The sequence below is a fragment of the Hemiscyllium ocellatum genome, chromosome 50 (assembly GCF_020745735.1).
Source record: "Hemiscyllium ocellatum isolate sHemOce1 chromosome 50, sHemOce1.pat.X.cur, whole genome shotgun sequence".
NCBI lineage: Eukaryota > Metazoa > Chordata > Chondrichthyes > Orectolobiformes > Hemiscylliidae > Hemiscyllium > Hemiscyllium ocellatum.
Window position 1 is genome coordinate 8,098,757 of NC_083450.1, and position 27,996 is coordinate 8,126,752.

Genomic DNA, 27,996 nt, shown 5'->3' on the forward strand with positions numbered 1-27,996 from the left:
CAGTGTAGAGGGAGCTTTACTCTGTATCTAACCCCGTGATATCCCTGTCCCTGGGATGTGGGGGACAGTGTAGAGGGAGCTTTACTCTGTATCTAACCCTCTGCTGTCCCTGTCCCTGGGACGGGGGGAACAGTGTAGAGGAAGCCTTACTCTGTATCTAACCCTGTGCTGTCCCTGGGATGGGGGGATAGTGTACAGGGAGCTTTACTCTGTATCTAACCCCGTGCTGTCCCTGGAATGGGGGGGGATAGTGTAGAGGGAGCTTTACACTGTATCTAACCCCGTGCTGTCCCTGTCACTGGAATGGGGGGTGCAGAGGGAGTTTTACTCTGTACCTAACCCCATGCTCTCCCTGGGATGGGGTGGGACAGTGTAGAGGGAGCTTTACACTGTACCTAACCCCATGCTCTCCCTGGGATGGGGTGGGACAGTGTAGAGGGAGCTTTACTCTGTATCTAACCCCGTGCTGTCCCTGTCTCTGGGATGGGGGGGGGGGACAGTGTAGAGGGAGCTTTACTCTGTACCTAACCCCATGCTCTCCCTGGGATGGGGTGGGACAGTGTAGAGGGAGCTTTCCCGGTATCTACCCCATGACCCTGGGAGCGCGGACCCTGAGCAGACAGGAGGAGAGAGTCGAGGTAAGGCACTTACCAAAGGAGTGTTTGACCACCTCAAACAAGGCGAAGCAGTTCGCGGTGACACTGTCCATTCCAATCTGGGACGCCACAGCCTGGAAAACACAGGGTACGTTGACAGCAATGCCAACGGGCAGGGCTCTGCCTTCCCCAGCTCCGTGTAGACCCTCAGGATGGCAGACAGCCCTTGGCACCCACTGAGCTCCTGGGCAAGGTGTTCAGTATGTTCACCCGCCAGCACGGTGGGAATGACCAAAACTCTCGGCTTTGCTGATGCTGGCTAAGGGTGAATTATTGACCTCTGGTCACCAGCAAGGGTGGCTACACACCCGCCTGGACCGATTCTCATCAACCGAAGGGGCTCTCTACCCCCGCCCTCTGGAACTAGTGGGTGCTGCACGAAGTTGGCATCACTGACAGTGCCCACTCCCTCAGCGCTGACCCTCCCACAGCGCCCGCTCCCTAGCACTGACCCTCTGACAGCGCCCGCTCCCTCAGCGCTGACCCTCCCACAGCGCCCGCCCCCTCAGCACTGACCCTCCCACAGCGACCCCGCCCTCAGCACTGACCCTCCCACAGCGCCCGCCCCCTCAGCACTGACCCTCCGACAGCACCCGCTCCCTCAGCACTGACCCTCCCACAGCACCCGCTCCCTCAGCACTGACCCTCCCACAGCACCCGCTCCCTCAGCGCTGACCCGCCCACAGCGCCCGCTCCCTCAGCGCTGACCCGCCCACAGCGCCCGCTCCCTCAGCACTGACCCTCCCACAGCACCCGCTCCCTCAGCGCTGACCCTCCCACAGCGCCCGCTCCCTCAGCGCTGACCCTCCCACAGCGCCCACACCCACAGCGCTGACCCGCCCACAGCGCCCACACCCTCAGCGCTGACCCGCCCACAGCGCCCACACCCTCAGCGCTGACCCTCCCACAGCGCCCGCTCCCTCAGCGCTGACCCTCCCACAGCGCCCGCTCCCTCAGCGCTGACCCTCCCACAGCGCCCGCTCCCTCAGCGCTGACCCTCCCACAGCGCCCGCTCCCTCAGCACTGACCCTCCCACAGCGCCCGCTCCCTCAGCACTGACCCTCCCACAGCACCCGCTCCCTCAGCACTGACCCTCCCACAGCGCCCGCTCCCTCAGCACTGACCCTCCCACAGCGCCCGCCCCCTCAGCACTGACCCTCCCACAGCACCCGCTCCCTCAGCACTGACCCTCCCACAGCGCCCGCTCCCTCGGCGCTGACCCTCCCACAGCGCCCGCTCCCTCGGCGCTGACCCTCCGACGGTGCAGCGAATGGGTGTAAACGCTCAGCCCCCCTGAGCCTCAGTACCTGGTAGACCTGGTCGGTGGTGCTGTTTCTCTTGACCTTCACCGTCACGGTGGTCTTGTCGGGGAACGCGACCCTGAGCTCCACGTCGGACATCCCGTTAAAGTTCTGTATGGCACAAGGGAACAAACGGGGGACAGTGATCACAGGGGGGTTCCCATCAGAGAGGAGAGGAGGGAGGGGAAGGAGGGAAGGGAAGGAGGGACGGACCGCTCTCCACCCTCTGGATGGTGGGTCACCGCAGGGTGGACGTGGGGGAGGGTGGGGGCAAACTGAAGAGAATAGGAGAACCAACCCAAAAGGGAGGGGGAGCAATGGGGGGACAGCGAGGTTGCCGAGGTACAGAGCTGGTGGGATTTGACGCTCGATGACTCTCTGGGAGCGGATTCAACACGACGTTTCCAAAAGGGGGGGGGGGGGGGGGGGGGAAGAATTAGATTGGGAGCAGAACGACTGAGATTGGAAAGGGAAGGAGAGTTTGGTGGGGGGGGGTAGGGGGGAATGGTTGGAGGAGATGGGAACTGGAGAGCACCAAGTCAAAGCTGGTACAGAAGCAAAATGGGCCAAATGGACTGCGAGGGGGGTGAAGGGTGGGGCGAGGGGGGAGAAGGGCCGGGCGAGGGGGGGGGGAAGGGCGGGGCGAGGGGGGGGGAAGGGCGGGGCGAGGGGGGAAGAGCGGGGCGAGGGAGGGAAGAGCGGGGCGAGGGGGGGGAAGGGCAGGGCGAGGGGGGAAGGGCGGGGCGAGGGGGGAAGGGCGGGGCGAGGGGGGGGAAGGGCGAGGCGAGGGGGGGAAGGGCGGGGCGAGGGGGGAAGGGCGGGGCGAGGGGGGAAGAGCGGGGCGAGGGGGGAAGGGCGGGGCGAGGGGGGGAGAGCGGGGCGAGGGGGGGAGAGCGGGGCGAGGGGGGAAGAGCGGGGCGAGGGGGGAAGAGCGGGGCGAGGGGGGGAGAGCGGGGCGAGGGGGGGAGAGCGGGGCGAGGGGGGAAGAGCGGGGCGAGGGGGGGAGAGCGGGGCGAGGGGGGGAAGAGCGGGGCGAGGGGGGGAGAGCGGGGCGAGGGGGGAAGGGCGGGGCGAGGGGGGAAGGGCGGGGCGAGGGGGGGAAGAGCGGGGCGAGGGGGGGGAGAGCGGGGCGAGGGGGGAAGAGCGGGGCGAGGGGGGGAGAGCGGGGCGGGGGGGAAGGGCGGGGCGAGGGGGGAAGGGCGGGGCGAGGGGGGGAGAGCGGGGCGAGGGGGGGAGAGCGGGGCGAGGGGGGAAAGGGCGGGGCGAGGGGGGGAGAGCGGGGCGAGGGGGGGAGAGCGGGGCGAGGGGGGGAGAGCGGGGCGAGGGGGGGAGAGCGGGGCGAGGGGGGAAGGGCGGGGCGAGGGGGGAGAGCGGGGCGAGGGGGGAAGGGCGGGGCGAGGGGGGGAAGAGCGGGGCGAGGGGGGGAGAGCGGGGCGAGGGGGGAAGGGCGGGGCGAGGGGGGGAAGGGCGGGGCGAGGGGGGGAAGGGCGGGGCGAGGGGGGGAAGGGCGGGGCGAGGGGGGAAGGGCGGGGCGAGGGGGGGAAGAGCGGGGCGAGGGGGGGAGAGCGGGGCGAGGGGGGGGAAGAGCGGGGCGAGGGGGGGGAAGAGCGGGGCGAGGGGGAAAGGGCGGGGCGAGGGGGGAAGGGCGGGGCGAGGGGGGGAGAGCGGGGCGAGGGGGGGAGAGCGGGGCGAGGGGGGAAGGGCGGGGCGAGGGGGGGGAAGAGCGGGGCGAGGGGGAAAGGGCGGGGCGAGGGGGGAAAGGGCGGGGCGAGGGGGGAAAGGGCGGGGCGAGGGGGGAAGGGCGGGGCGAGGGGGGAAAGGGCGGGGCGAGGGGGGAAAGGGCGGGGCGAGGGGGGAAAGGGCGGGGCGAGGGGGAAAGGGCGGGGCGAGGGGGGGAAGGGCGGGGCGAGGGGGGAAAGGGCGGGGCGAGGGGGGAAAGGGCGGGGCGAGGGGGGAAGGGCGGGGCGAGGGGGGAAAGGGCGGGGCGAGGGGGAAAGGGCGGGGCGAGGGGGGGAAGGGCGGGGCGAGGGGGGAAAGGGCGGGGCGAGGGGGGAAAGGGCGGGGCGAGGGGGGGGGAGAGCGGGGCGAGGGGGGGGAGAGCGGGGCGGAGGGGGGGGGGAAGGGCGGGGCGAGGGGGGGGGGAAGGGCGGGGCGAGGGGGGAAGGGCGGCACCAGGGAACGGCGGAGTGAGATTCCAAGAGATGCGGGGGTGGTAGAGGAGGGGGATCGGCAGGAGCCAGGTTGCGAGGGGAGGAGGGCGAGTGCTGAGGGAGGGCGAGTGCTGAGGGCGGGAGAGAGCTGGGAGAGAGCTGGGAAAGATTCCAGAACTGAAGGGAGAATCTGTCGACCAGCCCGTGGTAGTGTCCCGCAGAGAGACAGGAGGCCACAGGAGCTGAAGCCCTGAAGCGAGCAGCACCCGGAGCTGTTCGAACACACGGGGCTTCACCCACCTTCCCCCGGTGCCCACTTGTCGACGCACCTCGCCAACGCAAAGCCCACTCACCTCATCAGACTCAGAGAGAAAGTCCTGCACCACATCACTCTCCCCGATGACCCGCACAGAGCACACTGCAAAGCAGGGAAACGCCACAGTTACAGGGAGGGACACAGATTATATTCCACCCCACACCCATCGTCCACAATCTGCTCCCTGTCCCCCGGAGTCTAAAACCCCCGAGGCGAAAGGGACGGCAATAAACGGTAGAGGTTAGAGTCGAGAGTGTGGGGCAGGCGGAGTCTTCAGGAGCAGGAGGATCCATGTTTCAGGCAGGGGCTCTTTCATCAGGAATGGGGCTTGTGAGTGCAGGAGGGAGAGGAGATTGTGTGCGCGTGCTGAGAGTGTGATATATGGATGGAGGTGGGGGTCATGGTGATAGGTTGGAACAGAAGGTGGAGATCTATAGGTGGGAAGGAAGCTAGGCCAGTAGGACAGGTCATGGGGACGGTGCTGAGCTGGAAGTTTGGAACCTGGGTGAGGTGGGGGAAGGGGAAATGAGGAAACAGTTGAAGTCCACATTGATGCCCTGGGGTTGAAGTGTTCCGAGGCGGAAGATGAGGCGTTCTTCCTCCAGGCATCAGGTGGTGAGGGAGCGGCGGTGAAGGAGGCCCAGGACCTCCATGTCCTCGGCAGAGTGGGAGGGGGAGTTGAAATGTTGGGCCACGGGGCGGTGTGGTTGATTGGTGCGGGTGTCTCGGAGATGTTCCCTAAAGCGCTCTGCTAGGAGGCGCCCAGTCTCCCCAATGTAGAGGAGACCGCATCGGGAGCAACGGATACAATAAATGATATTAGTGGATGTGCAGGTAAAACTTTGATGGATGTGGAAGGCTCCTTTAGGGCCTTGGATGGAGGTGAGGGAGGAGGTGTGGGCACAGGTTTTACAGTTCCTGCGGTGGCAGGGGAAAGTGCCAGGATGGGAGGGTGGGTTGTAGGGGGGCGTGGACCTGTCCAGGTAGTCACGGAGGGAACGGTCTTGATGGAAAGCGGAAAGGAGTGGAGAGGGAAATATATCCCTGGTGGTGGGGTCCGTTTGGAGGTGGTGGGAATGTTGGCGGATTACACAACGTATCTGCAGATTGGCAGGGTGGAAGGTGAGGACCAGTGGGGGTTCTGTCCTGGTTGCAGTTGGAGGGGTGGGGTAACGATGTTGAGGGAGTGGGCGCTGTCGGAGGGTCAGTGCTGAGGCAGTGGGCACTGTCGGAGGGTCAGTGCTGAGGGAGCGGGCACTGTCGGAGGGTCAGTGCTGAGGGAGTGGGCACTGTCGGAGGGTCAGTGCTGAGGCAGTGGGCGCTGTCAGAGGGTCAGTGCTGAGGGAGAGGGCACTGTGGGAGGGTCAGTTCTGAGGGAGTGGGCACTGTGGGAGGGTCAGTGCTGAGGCAGTGGGCGCTGTCGGAGGGTCAGTGCTGAGGCAGTGGGCACTGTCGGAGGGTCAGTGCTGAGGGAGTGGGCACTGTCGGAGGGTCAGTGCTGAGGGAGTGGGCACTGTCGGAGGGTCAGTGCTGAGGGAGTGGGCACTGTCGGAGGGTCAGTGCTGAGGCAGTGGGCGCTGTCGGAGGGTCAGTGCTGAGGCAGTGGGCGCTGTCGGAGGGTCAGTGCTGAGGGAGTGGGCGTTGTCGGAGGGTCAGTGCTGAGGGAGTGGGCGTTGTCGGAGGGTCAGTGCTGAGGGAGTGGGCACTGTCAGAGGGTCAGTGCTGAGGGAGTGGGCACTGTCAGAGGGTCAGTGCTGAGGGAGTGGGCACTGTCGGAGGGTAATGGACCTGGAAGGGGTGTGTACCAGAGCCCTGTGCCTCACCTTTCTCCAGGTACTCCTCCAGGCCCCGGCGCCGGGAATCGAGCTGCTGTTCCGACAGCGAGAAGGGCCACTTTCCTGGCAGCCGGGGGAACGGGAAATCCGGGAATTCCCGCTTCAGGTTCTGGTGCAGCGCGGCAAACTCCCGGTAACGCTTCAAGCACAGCTGGCGTCCCGCCATGTAGATGTGGTAGACCTGAGGGCAAGATGGCACCATGATGGGCACATTCACCAGGCAAACCCACCCCTCCCTACCTCTCTCACCCCCTCCAGCCCCCTACACCCCTCCCTATCTCTGTCACCCCCTCCAGCCCCTACACCCCCTCCCTATCTCTGTCCCCTCCTCCAGCCCCCTACACCCCTCCCTATCTCTGTCACCCCCTCCAGCCCCTACACCCCCTCCCTATCTCTGTCACCCTCTCCAGTCCCCTACACCCCCTCCCTATCTCTGTCACCCTCTCCAGTCCCCTACACCCCCTCCCTATCTCTGTCACCCTCTCCAGTCCCCTACACCCCCTCCCTATCTCTGTCACCCACTGCAGCCCCCTACACCCCCTCCCTATCTGTGTCCCCCCCTCCAGCCCCCTACACCCCCTCCCTATCTCTCTCACCCCGTCCAGCCCCTACACCCCCTCCCTCTCTGTGTCCCCCCCTCCAGCCCCCTACACCCCCTCCCTATCTCTGTCACCCCCTCCAGCCCCTACACCCCCTCCCTATCTCTGTCACCCCCTCCAGCCCCTACACCCCCTCCCTATCTCTGTCACCCCTCCAGCCCCTACACCCCCTCCCTATCTCTGTCCCCTCCTCCAGCCCCCTACACCCCTCCCTATCTCTGTCACCCTCTCCAGTCCCCTACACCCCCTCCCTATCTCTGTCACCCTCTCCATCCCCTACACCCCCTCCCTATCTGTCACCCCCTCCAGCCCCTACACCCCTCCCTATCTCTGTCCCCTCCTCCAGCCCCCTACACCCCCCTCCCTATCTCCGTACCTCCTCCAGCCCCTACACCCCCTCCCTATCTCCGTACCTCCTCCAGCCCCTACACCCCCTCCCTATCTCTGTCACCCCCTCCAGCCCCTACACTCCCTCCCTATCTCTGTCACCCCCTCCAGCCCCCTACACCCCTCCCTATCTCGGTCCCCTCCTCCAGCCCCTACACCCCCTCCCTATCTCGGTCCCCTCCTCCAGCCCCTACACCCCCTCCCTATCTCTGTCACCCCCTCCAGCCCCTACACTCCCTCCCTATCTCTGTCACCCCCTCCAGCCCCCTACACCCCCTCCCTATCTCGGTCCCCTCCTCCAGCCCCAACACTCCCTCCCTATCTCTGTCACCCCCTCCAGCCCCTACACCCCCTCCCTATCTCTGTCCCCTCCTCCAGCCGTGTGGGAGAGTTATCCACAGCAGGAGCTGGACCCCAGCACTCACCACAAACCTCTCTCCGTTGAGCTGGACATGTTGGTAGCTGGGCAGGGAGATGGGCAGGGCCTGTTTCTCCGAGTAGTCGTAGCAGGAGGGTCCCGAGGAGTCGTCGCTAGGCTCCAGGCTCTCGGATTCATTCAGGGGCACCGACAGCAGAGTGAGGAGCAGCTCCCTGCCACCCGCCCGGATCAGGTCCACCACCTGCTTGTGGGTCGCGCCCTCCACATTCACCGTATTCCTGAGGGAAGGGAGGGCACAGGGTGAGAGCAGGAGGGGGGAGGAGGGGGGAGGGGGGGGAGGAGGGGGGAGGGGGGGGAGGAGGGGGGGGAGGGGGGGGAGGGGGGGGGAGAGAGGGAGGGAGGGAGGGAGAGAGAGAGGGGAGAGGGGAGGGAGAGTACTGTACCCCAGTGTTATACAGGGACAGACCATCCCCACCAGTACTGTCCCCCAGTGTTATACAGGGACAGACCCGTCCCCACCAGTACTGTACCCAAGTGTTATACAGGGACAGACCCGTCCCCACCAGTACTGTACCCCAGTGTTATACAGGGACAGAACCCTCCCCACCAGTACTGTACCCCAGTGTTATACAGGGACAGACCCGTCCCCACCAGTACTGTACCCCAGTGTTATACAGGGACAGACCCGTCCCCACCAGTACTGTACCCCAGTGTTATACAGGGACAGACCCGTCCCCACCAGTACTGTACCCCAATGTTATACAGGGACAGAACCCTCCCCACCAGTACTGTACCCCAGTGTTATACAGGGACAGACCCGTCCCCACCAGTACTGTACCCCAGTGTTATACAGGGACAGACCCGTCCCCACCAGTACTGTACCCCAGTGTTATACAGGGACAGACCCGTCCCCACCAGTACTGTACCCCAGTGTTATACAGGGACAGACCCTTCCCCACCAGTACTGTACCCCAGTGTTATACAGGGACAGACCCGTCCCCACCAGTACTGTACCCCAGTGTTATACAGGGACAGACCCGTCCCCACCAGTACTGTACCCCAATGTTACACAGGGACAGACCCGTCCCCACCAGTACTGTACCCCAGTGTTATACAGGGACAGACCCGTCCCCACCAGTACTGTACCCCAGTGTTATACAGGGACAGAACCCTCCCCACCAGTACTGTACCCCAGTGTTATACAGGGACAGACCCGTCCCCACCAGTACTGTACCCCAGTGTTATACAGGGACAGAACCCTCCCCACCAGTACTGTACCCCAGTGTTATACAGGGACAGATCCGTCCCCACCAGTACTGTACCCCAGTGTTATACAGGGACAGACCCGTCCCCACCAGTACTGTACCCCAGTGTTACACAGGGACAGACCCGTCCCCACCAGTACTGTACCCCAATGTTGCAAAGTGACAGACCCGTCCCCACCAGTACTGTACCCCAGTGTTATACAGGGACAGACCCGTCCCCACCAGTACTGTACCCCAGTGTTATACAGGGACAGAACCCTCCCCACCAGTACTGTACCCCAGTGTTATACAGGAACAGACCCGTCCCCACCAGTACTGTACCCCAGTGTTATACAGGGACAGACCCGTCCCCACCAGTACTGTACCCCAGTGTTATACAGGGACAGACCCGTCCCCACCAGTACTGTACCCCAATGTTACACAGGGACAGACCCGTCCCCACCAGTACTGTACCCCAGTGTCATACAGGGACAGACCCGTCCCCACCAGTACTGTACCCCAGTGTTATACAGGGACAGAACCCTCCCCACCAGTACTGTACCCCAGTGTTATACAGGGACAGACCCGTCCCCACCAGTACTGTACCCCAGTGTTATACAGGGACAGAACCCTCCCCACCAGTACTGTACCCCAGTATTAGACAGTGACCGACCCGTCCCCACCAGTACTGTACCCCAGTGTTATACAGGGACAGACCCGTCCCCACCAGTACTGTACCCCAGTGTTATACAGGGACAGACCCGTCCCCACCAGTACTGTACCCCAGTGTTATACAGGGACAGACCCGTCCCCACCAGTTCTGTACCCCAGTGTTATACAGGGACAGACCCGTCCCCACCAGTACTGTACCCCAATGTTACACAGGGACAGACCCGTCCCCACCAGTACTGTACCCCAGTGTTATACAGGGACAGACCTGTCCCCACCAGTACTGTACCCCAGTGTTATACAGGGACAGAACCCTCCCCACCAGTACTGTGCCCCAGTGTTATACAGGGACAGACCCGTCCCCACCAGTACTGTACCCCAGTGTTATACAGGGACAAAACCCTCCCCACCAGTACTGTACCCCAGTGTTATACAGGGACAGAACCCTCCCCACCAGTACTGTACCCCAGTGTTATACAGGGACAGATCCGTCCCCACCAGTACTGTACCCCAGTGTTATACAGGGACAGACCCGTCCCCACCAGTACTGTACCCCAGTGTTATACAGGGACAGAACCCTCCACACCAGTACGGTACCCCAGTGTTATACAGGGACAGACCCCTCCCCACCAGTACTGTACCCCAGTGTTATACAGGGACAGAACCCTCCCCACCAGTACTGTACCCCAGTGTTATACAGGGACAGAACCCTCCCCACCAGTACTGTACCCCAGTGTTATACAGGGACAGACCGTCCCCACCAGTACTGTACCCCCAGTGTTATACAGGGACAGACCGTCCCCACCAGTACTGTACCCCAGTGTTATACAGGGACAGACCCCTCCCCACCAGTACTGTACCCCAGTGTTATACAGCGTCAGACCCGCCCCCACCAGTACTGTACCCCAGTGTTATACGGGGACAGACCCGTCCCCACCAGTACTGTACCCCAGTGTTATACAGGGACAGACCCGTCCCCACCAGTACTGTACCCCAATGTTACACAGGGACAGACCCGTCCCCACCAGTACTGTACCCCAGTGTTATACAGGGACAGACCTGTCCCCACCAGTACTGTACCCCAGTGTTATACAGGGACAGAACCCTCCCCACCAGTACTGTACCCCAGTGTTATACAGGGACAGACCCGTCCCCACCAGTACTGTACCCCAGTGTTATACAGGGACAGACCCGTCCCCACCAGTACTGTACCCCAGTGTTATACAGGGACAGACCCGTCCCCACCAGTACTGTACCCCAGTGTTATACAGGGACAGACCCGTCCCCACCTGTTCTGTACCCCAGTGTTATACAGGGACAGACCCGTCCCCACCAGTACTGTACCCCAATGTTACACAGGGACAGACCCGTCCCCACCAGTACTGTACCCCAGTGTTATACAGGGACAGACCTGTCCCCACCAGTACTGTACCCCAGTGTTATACAGGGACAGAACCCTCCCCACCAGTACTGTGCCCCAGTGTTATACAGGGACAGACCCGTCCCCACCAGTACTGTACCCCAGTGTTAGACAGGGACAGAACCCTCCCCACCAGTACTGTACCCCAGTGTTATACAGGGACAGAACCCTCCCCACCAGTACTGTACCCCAGTGTTATACAGGGACAGATCCGTCCCCACCAGTACTGTACCCCAGTGTTATACAGGGACAGACCCGTCCCCACCAGTACTGTACCCCAGTGTTATACAGGGACAGAACCCTCCACACCAGTACTGTACCCCAGTGTTATACAGGGACAGACCCGTCCCCACCAGTACTGTACCCCAGTGTTATACAGGGACAGAACCCTCCCCACCAGTACTGTACCCCAGTGTTATACAGGGACAGAACCCTCCCCACCAGTACTGTACCCCAGTGTTATACAGGGACAGACCGTCCCCACCAGTACTGTACCCCCAGTGTTATACAGGGACAGACCGTCCCCACCAGTACTGTACCCCCAGTGTTATACAGCGTCAGACCCGCCCCCACCAGTACTGTACCCCAGTGTTATACGGGGACAGACCCGTCCCCACCAGGACTGTACCCCAGTGTTATACAGGGACAGACCCGTCCCCACCAGTACTGTACCCCAATGTTACACAGGGACAGACCCGTCCCCACCAGTACTGTACCCCAGTGTTATACAGGGACAGACCCGTCCCCACCAGTACTGTACCCCAGTGTTATACAGGGACAGAACCCTCCCCACCAGTACTGTACCCCAGTGTTATACAGGGACAGACCCGTCCCCACCAGTACTGTACCCCAGTGTTATACAGGGACAGACCCGTCCCCACCAGTACTGTACCCCAATGTCATACAGGGACAGAACCCTCCCCACCAGTACTGTACCCCAGTGTTATACAGGGACAGACCCGTCCCCACCAGTACTGTACCCCAGTGTTATACAGGGACAGACCCGTCCCCACCAGTACTGTACCCCAGTGTTATACAGGGACAGACCCGTCCCCACCAGTACTGTACCCCAGTGTCATACAGGGACAGAACCCTCCCCACCAGTACTGTACCCCAGTGTTATACAGGGACAGACCCGTCCCCACCAGTACTGTACCCCAGTGTTATACAGGGACAGAACCCTCCCCACCAGTACTGTACCCCAGTGTTAGACAGTGACCGACCCGTCCCCACCAGTACTGTACCCCAGTGTTATACAAGGACAGACCCGTCCCCACCAGTACTGTACCCCAGTGTTATACAGGGACAGACCCGTCCCCACCAGTACTGTACCCCAGTGTTATACAGGGACAGACCCTTCCCCACCAGTACTGTACCCCAGTGTTATACAGGGACAGACCCGTCCCCACCAGTACTGTACCCCAGTGTTATACAGGGACAGACCCGTCCCCACCAGTACTGTACCCCAATGTTACACAGGGACAGACCCGTCCCCACCAGTACTGTACCCCAGTGTTATACAGGGACAGACCCGTCCCCACCAGTACTGTACCCCAGTGTTATACAGGGACAGAACCCTCCCCACCAGTACTGTACCCCAGTGTTATACAGGGACAGACCCGTCCCCACCAGTACTGTACCCCAGTGTTATACAGGGACAGAACCCTCCCCACCAGTACTGTACCCCAGTGTTATACAGGGACAGACCGTCCCCACCAGTACTGTACCCCCAGTGTTATACAGGGACAGACCCGTCCCCACCAGTACTGTACCCCAGTGTTATACGGGGACAGACCCGTCCCCACCAGTACTGTACCCCAGTGTTATACGGGGACAGACCCGTCCCCACCAGTACTGTACCCCAGTGTTATACAGGGACAGACCCGTCCCCACCAGTACTGTACCCCAGTGTTATACAGCGTCAGACCCGCCCCCACCAGTACTGTACCCCAGTGTTATACGGGGACAGACCCGTCCCCACCAGTACTGTACCCCAGTGTTATACAGGGACAGACCCCTCCCCAGCAGTACTGTACCCCAGTGTTATACAGCGTCAGACCCGCCCCCACCAGTACTGTACCCCAGTGTTATACGGGGACAGACCCGTCCCCACCAGTACTGTACCCCAGTGTTATACGGGGACAGACCCGCCCCCACCAGTACTGTACCCCAGTGTTATACAGGGACAGAACCCTCCCCACCAGTACTGTACCCCAGTGTTATACGGGGACAGACCCGCCCCCACCAGTACTGTACCCCAGTGTTATACAGGGACAGAACCCTCCCCACCAGTACTGTACCCCAGTGTTATACAGGGACAGACCGTCCCCACCAGTACTGTACCCCCAGTGTTATACAGGGACAGACCCGTCCCCACCAGTACTGTACCCCAGTGTTATACGGGGACAGACCCGTCCCCACCAGTACTGTACCCCAGTGTTATACAGGGACAGACCCGTCCCCACCAGTACAGTACCCCAGTGTTATACAGGGACAGACCCGTCCCCACCAGTACTGTACCCCAGTGTTATACAGGGACAGACCCGTCCCCACCAGTACTGTACCCCAGTGTTATACAGGGACAGACCCGTCCCCACCAGTACTGTACCCCAGTGTTATACAGGTACAGACCCGTCCCCACCAGTACTGTACCCCAGTGTTATACAGGGACACACATCCCCCTTCCCCCCCCGTGTCACACACATCCCCTTCCCCCCAAGTGTCACACACATCCCCTTCCCCCCAAGTGTCACACACATCCCCTTCCCCCCAAGTGTCACACACATCCCCCTTCCCCGGTGTCACACACATCCCCTTCCCCGGTGTCACACACATCCCCTTCCCCCCCAGTGTCACACCCATCCCCTTCCCCCCACAGTGTCACACACATCCCCTTCCCCCCCCACAGTGTCACACACATCCCCTTCCCCACCCCACAGTGTCACACACATCCCCTTCCCCCCCCAAGTGTCACACACATCCCCTTCCCCCCAAGTGTCACACACATCCCCTTCCCCGGTGTCACACACATCCCCTTCCCCCCCAGTGTCACACCCATCCCCTTCCCCCCCCACAGTGTCACACACATCCCCTTCCCCGGTGTCACACCCATCCCCTTCCCCCCCAGTGTCACACACATCCCCCCCCCCCCCCGGTGTCACACACATCCCCTTCCCCCCCCCCCCGGTGTCACACACATCCCCTTCCCCCCGGTGTCACACACATCCCCTTCCCCAGTGTCACACACATCCCCTTCCCCCCCCCCCCCCCGGTGTCACACACATCCCCTTCCCCCCGGTGTCACACACATATCCTTCCCCAGTGTCACACACATCCCCTTCCCCCCCCCCGGTGTCACACACATATCCTTCCCCAGTGTCACACACATCCCCTTCCCCCCCCCCCGGTGTCACACACATCCCCTTCCCCCGGTGTCACACACATCCCCTTCCCCAGTGTCACACACATCCCCTTCCCCGGTGTCACACACATCCCCTTCCCCCGGTGTCACACACATCCCCTTCCCCCGGTGTCACACACATCCCCTTCCCCGGTGTCACACACATATCCTTCCCCCGGGTGTGTGTCCCCGCACACTCCGTTCCCCCCCCCCCGGTTCCCGGGGGGGACACTCACACGGCCAGGATGCGGTCTCCCCTCCGTACCCCGGCCGTGTCGGCGGCGCCCCCCGCCAGCACCGCGCTGACATGCTGCAGCGGCGCGTACAGCTCGCCGTGGATGCTGCGGAGCTGGCCGCCCTCGCTGACTTGGCCGCGCACGTTGAAGCCGTAGCCGCTGTCCGACTTGACGATGCGGACGGTGCGGGGCCCGGGCCCGGGGCTGGGGCTCCCGCCGCCGTCGTCCTCCTCCTCCGCCATGTTGGACCAACGGCCGAAGCCCCGCAGGTTCCGCCGCGCCGCCCGCTGGGAAATGTAGTTCGTCACCCACTTCCTCGCCATGAGGGTCAACGGGCATGGGGACTACAGTTCCCGGCGGGCCACACTGGCACCGTGGCCGGAAGTAGCCGTGTGCTCCGCCGCCCACTGGGACTTGTAGTTGCTCCCGGCCACCACAACAATGGCAGTGGACGGAGCAATCGACTACATCTCCCAGAAGGCAGAGCGGCGCCCGCCGCCTTCAACCAATCAGGGACACGCAGTTCCCCTGGCAACCCCACGCATTGCGGCGAAAGACGACAAGTCGTCCGCCAAGGTCCCGACATCGGCCTGGATGACGTGCCCACCCCGCAGCCTGCTGGGAGATGTATGCCCTCTGTCCCTCTCAACCATTGGCAGGATGGTGGAGAACACTACATCTCCCAGAAGGCACCGCTCTACGTGCGGCTTTCCCCCCTCCCCTGGGAAATGTAGTTCATGAGTCCTCCTCAACCATTGTTGTGATTGAGGCGAGGACTACAACCCCCTCCGTCCACCGTAAGATCGCTCCCCGCCTCTGCGGACAGACGCCGGTTCTCTGGTTGCCCGCCGGGAAATGTAGTCCTTCCAGCCCTAAACGCCCGTCTGCTAGACGGGACGACGAACTACATTTCCCAGTGGGCATCAGCAGCTCCCCGGTTGCCTGCAGAGCATCGGCCGTCGCCCCTGGCAACCGAAGGGTGCTCTGCGGGTTCGAGTCCCATTCAAGGCTTAGCATTTGGATTTTAAATTTAAATATAATTTAAATTTAAATGAACTGCGGGATGAGACAAAAATATTAGAGAATTTAAAAAAAACACCCTAAAACTCTAGTTTCACCTTGAAACTATTAAAAGTTTTGTGTCAGTGTGGCTATTTGGCCCATTGCATGGATGACATTTTCCAGAAACTGCTCTAACATTTCCAATCCATTTGCATTAAAGATCTATCTACTCCAACTCTACCTTGGAGTGCTGACCCATGCACATTAGAAATGGGAGCAGGAATAGGCCTTTTGTTTCATTCAACAAGACCATGGCTGATTTTCCTCCTTTTTTTGGAATCAGTTCCACTTGCCCGCCTGCTCACCGTGACCCCAAATCCCCCTTTGCCGTTCAAAAATCTATCTTTGTCTTAGAAGACATTCGGCGAGGCAGACTCAACTGGGCAGGGATTTCCACAGGCTCAGAAACCTTAGGGTGAGGACCTGTCTGGAAATGTGTCGCTGGTTAAAGCACAGCAGGTCAGGCAGCATCCAAGGAACAGGAAATTCGACGTTTCGGTCAAAAAGGAATGAAAACTCCACCGCGTCTCCTCCACTTCCCGCTCCTCCGCCCTTGAGCCCCGCCAACCGCCACCAGGACAGAACCCTACTGGTCCTCACCTACCACCCCCACCAACCTCCCTATACAGCGTATCATCCGCTGTCATTTCCAAACGGACCCCACCACCAGGGATATATTTCCCTCCCCTCCCCTATCAGCGTTCCGCAAAGACCGCTCCCTTCGTGACTCCCTCGTCAGGTCCCACCCCCCCCCCCCCAACCAACCCAACCTCCACTCCCGGCACCTTCCCCTGCAACCGCAGGAAATGCAAAACTTGCGCCCACACCTCCACCCTTACCTCTCTCCAAGGCCCCAAGGTTAAAAAGCATTCCTGATGAAGGGCTTTTGCCCGAAACGTCGAATTTCCTGTTCCTTGGATGCTGCCTGACCTGCTGTGCTTTAACCAGCAACACATTTTCAACTACTACTAGGTGAAGATGTTTCCCCTCAGTTCTGCTCCCCCTTATCCTGAGGCTCTGCCCCCTAGTTCTAGTTTGACCTGCCCGCGTGTGGGATATAGGTAAATTAATGTTACTTCTGCAATTATAATTGATTATACAAAAGAAAAATGAACTCACACCAGTGTGTAATTGTTTCAGCCAGGAGCTGAGTCAACAAGAATGGGAACTATGTGGAGGAAATGCATAATTTTTTTTTGTATCAGCTAAAAATGTATGCAAGACAGAAACGGGACTGCAAAACAATGTTAAAAAATACAGGCACTAAATAAAATGCTGTGAGGAGAGGCAGTTCAACTAGATATGCCTGTATAAACATTTGTTTGCTGAAAAAGTGCAGCAGGTCAGGCAGCATCCAGGGAACAGGAGATTCGACGTTTCGGGCATAACAGCAGGACGAGGTCAAATGGCCCTGTGAAGCCAGACATAAGCATTTTGTCACAGACTAGGCCGGATAAGACACGTGATAAACAGGAGTAATGGGTACCGGTCTTAGGGAAGTGGAGGATGTAAACAGGGGGTGGAAAACAATGAAATAAGAAAAAAAATGTAGGAACCAAATTATATAAATATCGAGTATTTGTTGAATTCGGTGTGTTTTGTCCCTGCCCTTCCAGACATCACACCTGCTTGCAAGTGTGAAATAAAGGGCACTACTAATTCAGATCTTGACTCGGACTGAAATTCTTGAAGTGAGTGAACTTTGTGTCTCACATCCACGGAAACAACCTCCCTGCTTCCATCTCATCTCTTCAGGATCGTGAAGAAGGCGTTTGGTCTGCTTTCCTCTATTGGTCAGAGCACTGAGTATTGCAGTTGGGTTGTCCAGGACATTGGTGAGGCCACTGTTGGAATTTTGCTTGCAATTCCGGTCTCCGAAGGATGTTGTGAAACTTGAAAGGGTTCGGAAAAGATTGACAAGGATGTTGCCAGGGTTGAGCTACAGGGAGAGGCTGGACAGGCTGGGGCTGTTGTCCCTGGAGCATCGGAGGCTGAGGGGAGACCGTATAGAGGTTTATAAAATCATGAGAGACATGGATAGGATAAATAGACAAGGTCTTTTCCCTGGGGAGGGGGAGTCCAGAATTAGAGGGGCATAGGTTTAGATTAGATTCCCTATGGTGTGGAAACAGGCCCTTAGGCCCAACAAGTCCACACTGATCCTGCGAAGTGTAACCCACCCTCCCCTGACTAATGTACCTAACAACTATGGAGCATGGCCAATTCACCTGACCCGCACATCTTTGGAACGTGGGAAGAAACCGGAGCACCCGGAGGAAACCCACGCAGACACGGGGAGAACGTGCAAACTCCACACAGAGAGAGTCGGCCCAAGGCTGGAATCGAACCTGTGAGGCAGCAGGCCATTTCGTGTGAGAGGGGAAAGATATAAAAGGGGAACCTGAGGGGCAACGTTTTCCCCCAGAGGGTGTTGCGTGTGTGGAATGAGCTGCCAGAGGAAGTGGTGGAGGCTGGGACAACTGCAACATTTCAGAAGCATCTGGATGGGGAGATGAATAGGAAGGGTTTGGAGGGATATGGGCCAGGGGCTGGTAGGTGGGACGAGATTGGGTTGGGATATCTGGTCGGCATGGACGGGTTGGACCGAAGGGTCTGTTTCCATGCTGTACATCTCTATGACTCTATTTTCTATATTTCTATAAGATCCTCTCCTCCACCTTCATTCTTTTCAATTCCAATGAGTATAGGCCCAGTCTGCTCAATCCCTCTCCCCAGAACACAACCACCTCACTTCCAGATTCAACCGAGTAGACTTCCTCTGCGCCCCCTCCAGTACCAGGGACATCCTTTCTCAAGTAAGGAAACCAAAACTGCACACGGTAACCCAGGTGTGACCTCACCAGCTCCCTGTACAGCTGTAGGATAACCTTCCTGCTTCCAAACTCCATCCCTCTAACAATGAAAGACCAGATTTGCCTTCTTGCTTAGCGTCTCGACTTGCGCATTTTGAGTGCTCACGGAAAAGCTTAAAAGTCATGAGCGTTTCCACTTACATTCCCCCCACCCCACTCCCAATTCCAGGTAAGAGTATCTCCCCTCCGCCCCCCTCACTCAATCTCCTGCTCCTTCTGTTAAACTGCGCCCACAGCCAGTAGTTGTGCGTTCTACTAAGGGGTGTGAGCCACAGAACATTACAGCGCAGTACAGGCCCTTCGGCCCTCAATGGTGGACCGACCTGTGGAACCAATCTGAAGCCTACCTATCCTGCACGATTCCATTTTCACCTGTATGTTTATCCAATGACTATTTAAATGCCTTTAAAGTTGGCCGCAGTGTTGCAGGCAGTGCGTTCCACGCCCCGACTACTCTCATATGGTTGTGCAGCGTAGAAACAGGCCCTTCGGCCCAACTCGTCCATGCCCACCATGATTTCCCAAACTGAACGAGTCCCATTTTTTCATCATTCGTGTAAATGATGCAGATGCGATGTAGGTTAGCTCGCTGAGCTGGAAGGTTCATTTCCAGACGTTTCCTGTGAGCAAGAACCGGAGATGACGTCACCACAGGAAATGACATCACCACAGGAAATGGCGTCACTGCGGGAAATGACAGCATCACGGGAGATGGCATCACCAACCCAAAGAAAGCAAAACATATAAATAGATGAGCAGGAATTATCAGCAGTGCCTTGTCTGAGGCCCACTGAAGATGTTACCGAGTATGGTGACGAAACGTCTGGAAATGAACCTTCCAGCTCAGCGAGCAAGCCTACATCCGGAACCTCAACCTGAGCTACAAGTCTTCTCAAAACTCACTAAGACGCAGATGTGAGGGTAGGGGGTATGGTTAGTAAGCTGTGCAGATGACTTCAAAATCGGTGGTGGGTGGAGAACAGCGAAGACGATCGCAGAGTGTAACGGGACGTTGATCAGATAGGCCAAAGAGAGGCAGACGGAGCGGTCAGAGTTGTATGTGATATCCCAAAAGTGGCCAAAACAACGTCTGGGGGGAAGTGGGCACTGCAGACGCTGGAGAATAGAGTCAAGGTCAGAGTGGTGCTGGAAAAGCGCAGCAGGCCAGGCAGCATCCGAGGAGCAGGAAAACTACCCCCTCCCATTTATCTCCCCTCCCCGCAAGCCTCCAAACCTGATGAAGGGCTTTTGCCCAAAACATTGATTTTCCTGCTCCTCGGATGCTGCCTGACCTGCTCTGCTTTTCCAGCACCACTCTCACCTGAAACAATGTCTTGTACAACTGCAACATTGACATCTCAACCCTCGTACTCAACGGTCTGAACAAGGAACAAAAATGTGCCAGGCAACATCTTCACCACCCTATCTACCCATGGATTTACCCGTGTCGATGCCCCGCGTAATTTTGTACACGTCCTGCCGCAGCTCCCTCTGCTCCGAGGGAAAGAAACAAGCCCGGCCTCATGTATCTCTCATCATCCCTGAGTCACTCCAGACTGGGCAACATCCTGGTAAATCCCAGTCCCTTTATCACTGAGTCACTCCAGACTGGGCAACATCCTGGTAAATCCCAGTGCATTTATCACTGAGTCACTCCAGACTGAGCAACATCCAGGTAAATCCCAGTGCCTTTATCGCTGAGTCACTCCAGTCTGGGCAACATCCTGGTAAATCCCAGTGTCTTTATCACTGAGTCACTCCAGACTGGGCAACATCCTGGTAAATCCCAGTCCCTTTATCGCTGAGTCACTCCAGTCTGGGCAACATCCTGGTAAATCCCAGTGTCTTTATCACTGAGTCACTCCAGACTGGGCAACATCCTGGTAAATCCCAGTGCCTTTATCGCTGAGTCACTCCAGACTGGGCAACATCCTGGTAAATCCCAGTGCATTTATCACTGAGTCACTCCAGACTGAGCAACATCCTGGTAAATCCCAGTGCCTTTATCGCTGAGTCACTCCAGTCTGGGCAACATCCTGGTAAATCCCAGTGTCTTTATCACTGAGTCACTCCAGACTGGGCAACATCCTGGTAAATCCCAGTGCCTTTATCGCTGAGTCACTCCAGTCTGGGCAACATCCTGGTAAATCCCAGTGTCTTTATCACTGAGTCACTCCAGACTGGGCAACATCCTGGTAAATCCCAGTCCCTTTATCACTGAGTCACTCCAGACTGGGCAACATCCTGGTAAATCCCAGTGCATTTATCACTGAGTCACTCCAGACTGAGCAACATCCTGGTAAATCCCAGTCCCTTTATCACTGAGTCACTCCAGACTGGGCAACATCCTGGTAAATCCCAGTGTCTTTATCACTGAGTCACTCCAGACTGGGCAACATCCTGGTAAATCCCAGTCCCTTTATCACTGAGTCACTCCAGACTGGGCAACATCCTGGTAAATCCCAGTGCCTTTATCACTGGGTCACTCCAGACTGGGCAACATCCTGGTAAATCCCAGTGCCTTTATCACTGAGTCACTCCAGTCTGGGCGACATCCTGGTAAATCCCAGTGCATTTATCACTGAGTCACTCCAGACTGGGCAACATCCTGGTAAATCCCAGTGCGTTTATCACTGAGTCACTCCAGACTGGGCAACATCCTGGTAAATCCCTGTGCCTTTATCACTGAGTCACTCCAGACTGGGCAACATCCTGGTAAATCCCAGTGCCTTTATCACTGAGTCACTCCAGACTGGGCAACATCCTGGTAAATCCCAGTGCATTTATCACTGAGTCACTCCAGACTGGGCAACATCCTGGTAAATCCCTGTGCCTTTATCACTGAGTCACTCCAGACTGGGCAACATCCTGGTAAATCCCAGTGCCTTTATCGCTGAGTCACTCCAGACTGGGCAACATCCTGGTAAATCCCAGTGCCTTTATCACTGAGTCACTCCAGACTGGGCAACATCCTGGTAAATCCCAGTGCCTTCATCACTGAGTCACTCCACACTGGGCAACATCCTGGTAAATCCCAGTGCCTTTATCGCTGAGTCACTCCAGACTGGGCAACATCCTGGTAAATCCCAGTGCCTTTATCAATGAGTCACTCCAGACTGGGCAACATCCTGGTAAATCCCAGTGCCTTTATCACGGAGTCACTCCAGACTGGGCAACATCCTGGTAAATCCCAGTGCGTTTATCAATGAGTCACTCCAGACTGGGCAACATCCTGGTAAATCCCAGTGCCTTTATCACTGAGTCACTCCAGACTGGGCAACATCCTGGTAAATCCCAGTGCCTTTATCACTGAGTCACTCCAGACTGGGCAACATCCTGGTAAATCCCAGTGCGTTTATCACTGAGTCACTCCAGACTGGGCAACATCCTGGTAAATCCCAGTGCGTTTATCACTGAGTCACTCCAGACTGGGCAACATCCTGGTAAATCCCAGTGCCTTTATCACTGAGTCACTCCAGACTGGGCAACATCCTGGTAAATCCCAGTGCGTTTATCAATGAGTCACTCCAGACTGGGTAACATCCTGGTAAATCCCAGTGCATTTATCACTGAGTCACTCCAGACTGGGCAACATCCTGGTAAATCCCTGTGCCTTTATCACGGAGTCACTCCACACTGGGCAACATCCTGGTAAATCCCAGTGCCTCTATCAATGAGTCACTCCAGTCTGGGCAACATCCTGGTAAATCCCAGTGCCTATATCACTGAGTCACTCCAGACTGGGCAACATCCTGGTAAATCCCAGTGCCTCTATCAATGAGTCACTCCAGTCTGGGCAACATCCTGGTAAATCCCAGTCCCTTTATCACTGAGTCACTCCAGACTGGGCAACATCCTGGTAAATCCCAGTGCCTTTATCGCTGAGTCACTCCACACTGGGCAACATCCTGGTAAATCCCAGTGTCTTTATCACTGAGTCACTCCAGACTGGGCAACATCCTGGTAAATCCCAGTGTCTTTATCACTGAGTCACTCCAGACTGGGCAACATCCTGGTAAATCCCAGTGCCTTTATCACTGAGTCACTCCAGACTGAGCAACATCCTGGTAAATCCCAGTGCATTTATCACTGAGTCACTCCAGACTGGGCAACATCCTGGTAAATCCCAGTGCCTTTATCACTGAGTCACTCCGGACTGGGCAACATCCTGGTAAATCCCAGTCCCTTTATCACTGAGTCACTCCAGACTGGGCAACATCCTGGTAAATCCCAGTCCCTTTATCACTGAGTCACTCCAGACTGGGCATCATCCTGGTAAATCCCAGTCCCTTTATCACTGAGTCACTCCAGACTGGGCAACATCCTGGTAAATCCCAGTGTCTTTATCACTGAGTCACTCCAGACTGGGCAACATCCTGGTAAATCCCAGTGTCTTTATCACTGAGTCACTCCAGACTGGGCAACATCCTGGTAAATCCCAGTGTCTTTATCACTGAGTCACTCCAGACTGGGCAACATCCTGGTAAATCCCAGTCCCTTTATCACTGAGTCACTCCAGACTGGGCAACATCCTGGTAAATCCCAGTGCATTTATCACTGAGTCACTCCAGACTGGGCAACATCCTGGTAAATCCCAGTGCCTTTATCGCTGAGTCACTCCAGACTGGGCAACATCCTGGTAAATCCCAGTGTCTTTATCACTGAGTCACTCCAGACTGGGCAACATCCTGGTAAATCCCAGTGCCTTTATCACTGAGTCACTCCGGACTGGGCAACATCCTGGTAAATCCCAGTCCCTTTATCACTGAGTCACTCCAGACTGGGCATCATCCTGGTAAATCCCAGTGCATTTATCACTGAGTCACTCCAGACTGGGCATCATCCTGGTAAATCCCAGTGCCTTTATCACGGAGTCACTCCAGACTGGGCAACATCCTGGTAAATCCCAGTGTCTTTATCACTGAGTCACTCCAGACTGGGCAACATCCTGGTAAATCCCAGTGTCTTTATCACTGAGTCACTCCAGACTGGGCAACATCCTGGTAAATCCCAGTGTCTTTATCACTGAGTCACTCCAGACTGGGCAACATCCTGGTAAATCCCAGTCCCTTTATCACTGAGTCACTCCAGACTGGGCAACATCCTGGTAAATCCCAGTGTCTTTATCACTGAGTCACTCCAGACTGGGCAACATCCTGGTAAATCCCAGTCCCTTTATCACTGAGTCACTCCAGACTGGGCAACATCCTGGTAAATCCCAGTGCCTTTATCACTGGGTCACTCCAGACTGGGCAACATCCTGGTAAATCCCAGTGCCTTTATCACTGAGTCACTCCAGACTGGGCGACATCCTGGTAAATCCCAGTGCATTTATCACTGAGTCACTCCAGACTGGGCAACATCCTGGTAAATCCCAGTGCGTTTATCACTGAGTCACTCCAGACTGGGCAACATCCTGGTAAATCCCTGTGCCTTTATCACTGAGTCACTCCAGACTGGGCAACATCCTGGTAAATCCCAGTGCCTTTATCACTGAGTCACTCCAGACTGGGCAACATCCTGGTAAATCCCAGTCCCTTTATCACTGAGTCACTCCAGACTAGGCAACATCCTGGTAAATCCCAGTGCCTCTATCAATGAGTCACTCCAGTCTGGGCAACATCTTGGTAAATCCCAGTCCCTTTATCACTGAGTCACTCCAGACTGGGCAACATCCTGGTAAATCCCAGTGCCTTTATCGCTGAGTCACTCCAGACTGGGCAACATCCTGGTAAATCCCAGTGTCTTTATCACTGAGTCACTCCAGACTGGGCAACATCCTGGTAAATCCCAGTGTCTTTATCACTGAGTCACTCCAGACTGGGCAACATCCTGGTAAATCCCAGTGCCTTTATCACTGAGTCACTCCAGACTGGGCAACATCCTGGTAAATCCCAGTGCATTTATCACTGAGTCACTCCAGACTGGGCAACATCCTGGTAAATCCCAGTGCATTTATCACTGAGTCACTCCAGACTGGGCAACATCCTGGTAAATCCCAGTGCCTTTATCGCTGAGTCACTCCAGACTGGGCAACATCCTGGTAAATCCCAGTGTCTTTATCACTGAGTCACTCCAGACTGGGCAACATCCTGGTAAATCCCAGTGCCTTTATCACTGAGTCACTCCAGACTGGGCAACATCCTGGTAAATCCCAGTCCCTTTATCACTGAGTCACTCCAGACTGGGCATCATCCTGGTAAATCCCAGTGCATTTATCACTGAGTCACTCCAGACTGGGCATCATCCTGGTAAATCCCAGTGCCTTTATCACGGAGTCACTCCAGACTGGGCAACATCCTGGTAAATCCCAGTGTCTTTATCACTGAGTCACTCCAGACTGGGCAACATCCTGGTAAATCCCAGTGTCTTTATCACTGAGTCACTCCAGACTGGGCAACACACTGGTAAATCCCAGTGTCTTTATCACTGAGTCACTCCAGACTGGGCAACATCCTGGTAAATCCCAGTCCTTTATCACTGAGTCACTCCAGACTGGGCAACATCCTGGTAAATCCCAGTGTCTTTATCACTGAGTCACTCCAGACTGGGCAACATCCTGGTAAATCCCAGTCCCTTTATCACTGAGTCACTCCAGACTGGGCAACATCCTGGTAAATCCCAGTGCCTTTATCACTGGGTCACTCCAGACTGGGCAACATCCTGGTAAATCCCAGTGCCTTTATCACTGAGTCACTCCAGACTGGGCGACATCCTGGTAAATCCCAGTGCATTTATCACTGAGTCACTCCAGACTGGGCAACATCCTGGTAAATCCCAGTGCGTTTATCACTGAGTCACTCCAGACTGGGCAACATCCTGGTAAATCCCTGTGCCTTTATCACTGAGTCACTCCAGACTGGGCAACATCCTGGTAAATCCCAGTGCCTTTATCACTGAGTCACTCCAGACTGGGCAACATCCTGGTAAATCCCAGTGCATTTATCACTGAGTCACTCCAGACTGGGCAACATCCTGGTAAATCCCTGTGCCTTTATCACTGAGTCACTCCAGACTGGGCAACATCCTGGTAAATCCCAGTGCCTTTATCGCTGAGTCACTCCAGACTGGGCAACATCCTGGTAAATCCCAGTGCATTTATCACTGAGTCACTCCAGACTGGGCAACATCCTGGTAAATCCCAGTGCCTTCATCACTGAGTCACTCCACACTGGGCAACATCCTGGTAAATCCCAGTGCCTTTATCGCTGAGTCACTCCAGACTGGGCAACATCCTGGTAAATCCCAGTGCCTTTATCAATGAGTCACTCCAGACTGGGCAACATCCTGGTAAATCCCAGTGCCTTTATCACGGAGTCACTCCAGACTGGGCAACATCCTGGTAAATCCCAGTGCGTTTATCAATGAGTCACTCCAGACTGGGCAACATCCTGGTAAATCCCAGTGCCTTTATCACTGAGTCACTCCAGACTGGGCAACATCCTGGTAAATCCCAGTGCCTTTATCACTGAGTCACTCCAGACTGGGCAACATCCTGGTAAATCCCAGTGCGTTTATCACTGAGTCACTCCAGACTGGGCAACATCCTGGTAAATCCCAGTGCGTTTATCACTGAGTCACTCCAGACTGGGCAACATCCTGGTAAATCCCAGTGCCTTTATCACTGAGTCACTCCAGACTGGGCAACATCCTGGTAAATCCCAGTGCGTTTATCAATGAGTCACTCCAGACTGGGTAACATCCTGGTAAATCCCAGTGCATTTATCACTGAGTCACTCCAGACTGGGCAACATCCTGGTAAATCCCTGTGCCTTTATCACGGAGTCACTCCACACTGGGCAACATCCTGGTAAATCCCAGTGCCTCTATCAATGAGTCACTCCAGACTGGGCAACATCCTGGTAAATCCCAGTGCCTATATCACTGAGTCACTCCAGACTGGGCAACATCCTGGTAAATCCCAGTGCCTCTATCAATGAGTCACTCCAGTCTGGGCAACATCCTGGTAAATCCCAGTCCCTTTATCACTGAGTCACTCCAGACTGGGCAACATCCTGGTAAATCCCAGTGCCTTTATCGCTGAGTCACTCCACACTGGGCAACATCCTGGTAAATCCCAGTCCCTTTATCACTGAGTCACTCCAGACTGGGCAACATCCTGGTAAATCCCAGTGTCTTTATCACTGAGTCACTCCAGACTGGGCAACATCCTGGTAAATCCCAGTCCCTTTATCACTGAGTCACTCCAGACTGGGCAACATCCTGGTAAATCCCAGTGCCTTTATCACTGGGTCACTCCAGACTGGGCAACATCCTGGTAAATCCCAGTGCCTTTATCACTGAGTCACTCCAGACTGGGCGACATCCTGGTAAATCCCAGTGCATTTATCACTGAGTCACTCCAGACTGGGCAACATCCTGGTAAATCCCAGTGCGTTTATCACTGAGTCACTCCAGACTGGGCAACATCCTGGTAAATCCCAGTGCCTTTATCACTGAGTCACTCCAGACTGGGCAACATCCTGGTAAATCCCAGTGCATTTATCACTGAGTCACTCCAGACTGGGCAACATCCTGGTAAATCCCTGTGCCTTTATCACTGAGTCACTCCAGACTGGGCAACATCCTGGTAAATCCCAGTGCCTTTATCGCTGAGTCACTCCAGACTGGGCAACATCCTGGTAAATCCCAGTGCATTTATCACTGAGTCACTCCAGACTGGGCAACATCCTGGTAAATCCCAGTGCCTTTATCACTGAGTCACTCCACACTGGGCAACATCCTGGTAAATCCCAGTGCCTCTATCAATGAGTCACTCCAGACTGGGCAACATCCTGGTAAATCCCAGTCCCTTTATCACTGAGTCACTCCAGACTGGGCAACATCCTGGTAAATCCCAGTGCCTTTATCGCTGAGTCACTCCACACTGGGCAACATCCTGGTAAATCCCAGTGTCTTTATCACTGAGTCACTCCAGACTGGGCAACATCCTGGTAAATCCCAGTGTCTTTATCACTGAGTCACTCCAGACTGGGCAACATCCTGGTAAATCCCAGTGCCTTTATCACTGAGTCACTCCAGACTGGGCAACATCCTGGTAAATCCCAGTGTCTTTATCACTGAGTCACTCCAGACTGGGCAACATCCTGGTAAATCCCAGTGCCTTTATCACTGAGTCACTCCAGACTGGGCAACATCCTGGTAAATCCCAGTGCATTTATCACTGAGTCACTCCAGACTGGGCAACATCCTGGTAAATCCCAGTGCATTTATCACTGAGTCACTCCAGACTGGGCAACATCCTGGTAAATCCCAGTGCCTTTATCGCTGAGTCACTCCAGACTGGGCAACATCCTGGTAAATCCCAGTGTCTTTATCACTGAGTCACTCCAGACTGGGCAACATCCTGGTAAATCCCAGTGCCTTTATCACTGAGTCACTCCGGACTGGGCAACATCCTGGTAAATCCCAGTCCCTTTATCACTGAGTCACTCCAGACTGGGCATCA

At 56.9% G+C, this 27,996-nt stretch overlaps 1 protein-coding gene across 4 annotated transcripts in view; it reads right to left on the reverse strand.

Annotated features, from left to right (window-relative positions):
- LOC132805471 (sorting nexin-27-like) overlaps window positions 1-14,847 on the reverse strand; it is a 28,575-nt gene extending 13,728 nt beyond the window's left edge. For 3 of the 4 annotated variants that reach the window (XM_060820560.1, XM_060820559.1, XM_060820563.1), the window contains exons 1-6: window positions 14,593-14,847; window positions 7,670-7,901; window positions 6,247-6,439; window positions 4,461-4,525; window positions 1,964-2,068; window positions 652-730 (exon numbers count right to left, since the gene is read on the reverse strand). In XM_060820560.1, the coding sequence (XP_060676543.1) occupies window positions 652-730; window positions 1,964-2,068; window positions 4,461-4,525; window positions 6,247-6,439; window positions 7,670-7,901; window positions 14,593-14,834 (916 nt within the window). In that variant the 5' untranslated portion in view covers window positions 14,835-14,847. The remainder of the gene's footprint in view (window positions 1-651; window positions 731-1,963; window positions 2,069-4,460; window positions 4,526-6,246; window positions 6,440-7,669; window positions 7,902-14,592) is intronic. The other variant, XM_060820562.1, reaches the window with a different exon arrangement.
- Window positions 14,848-27,996: the final 13,149 nt, after the last annotated feature.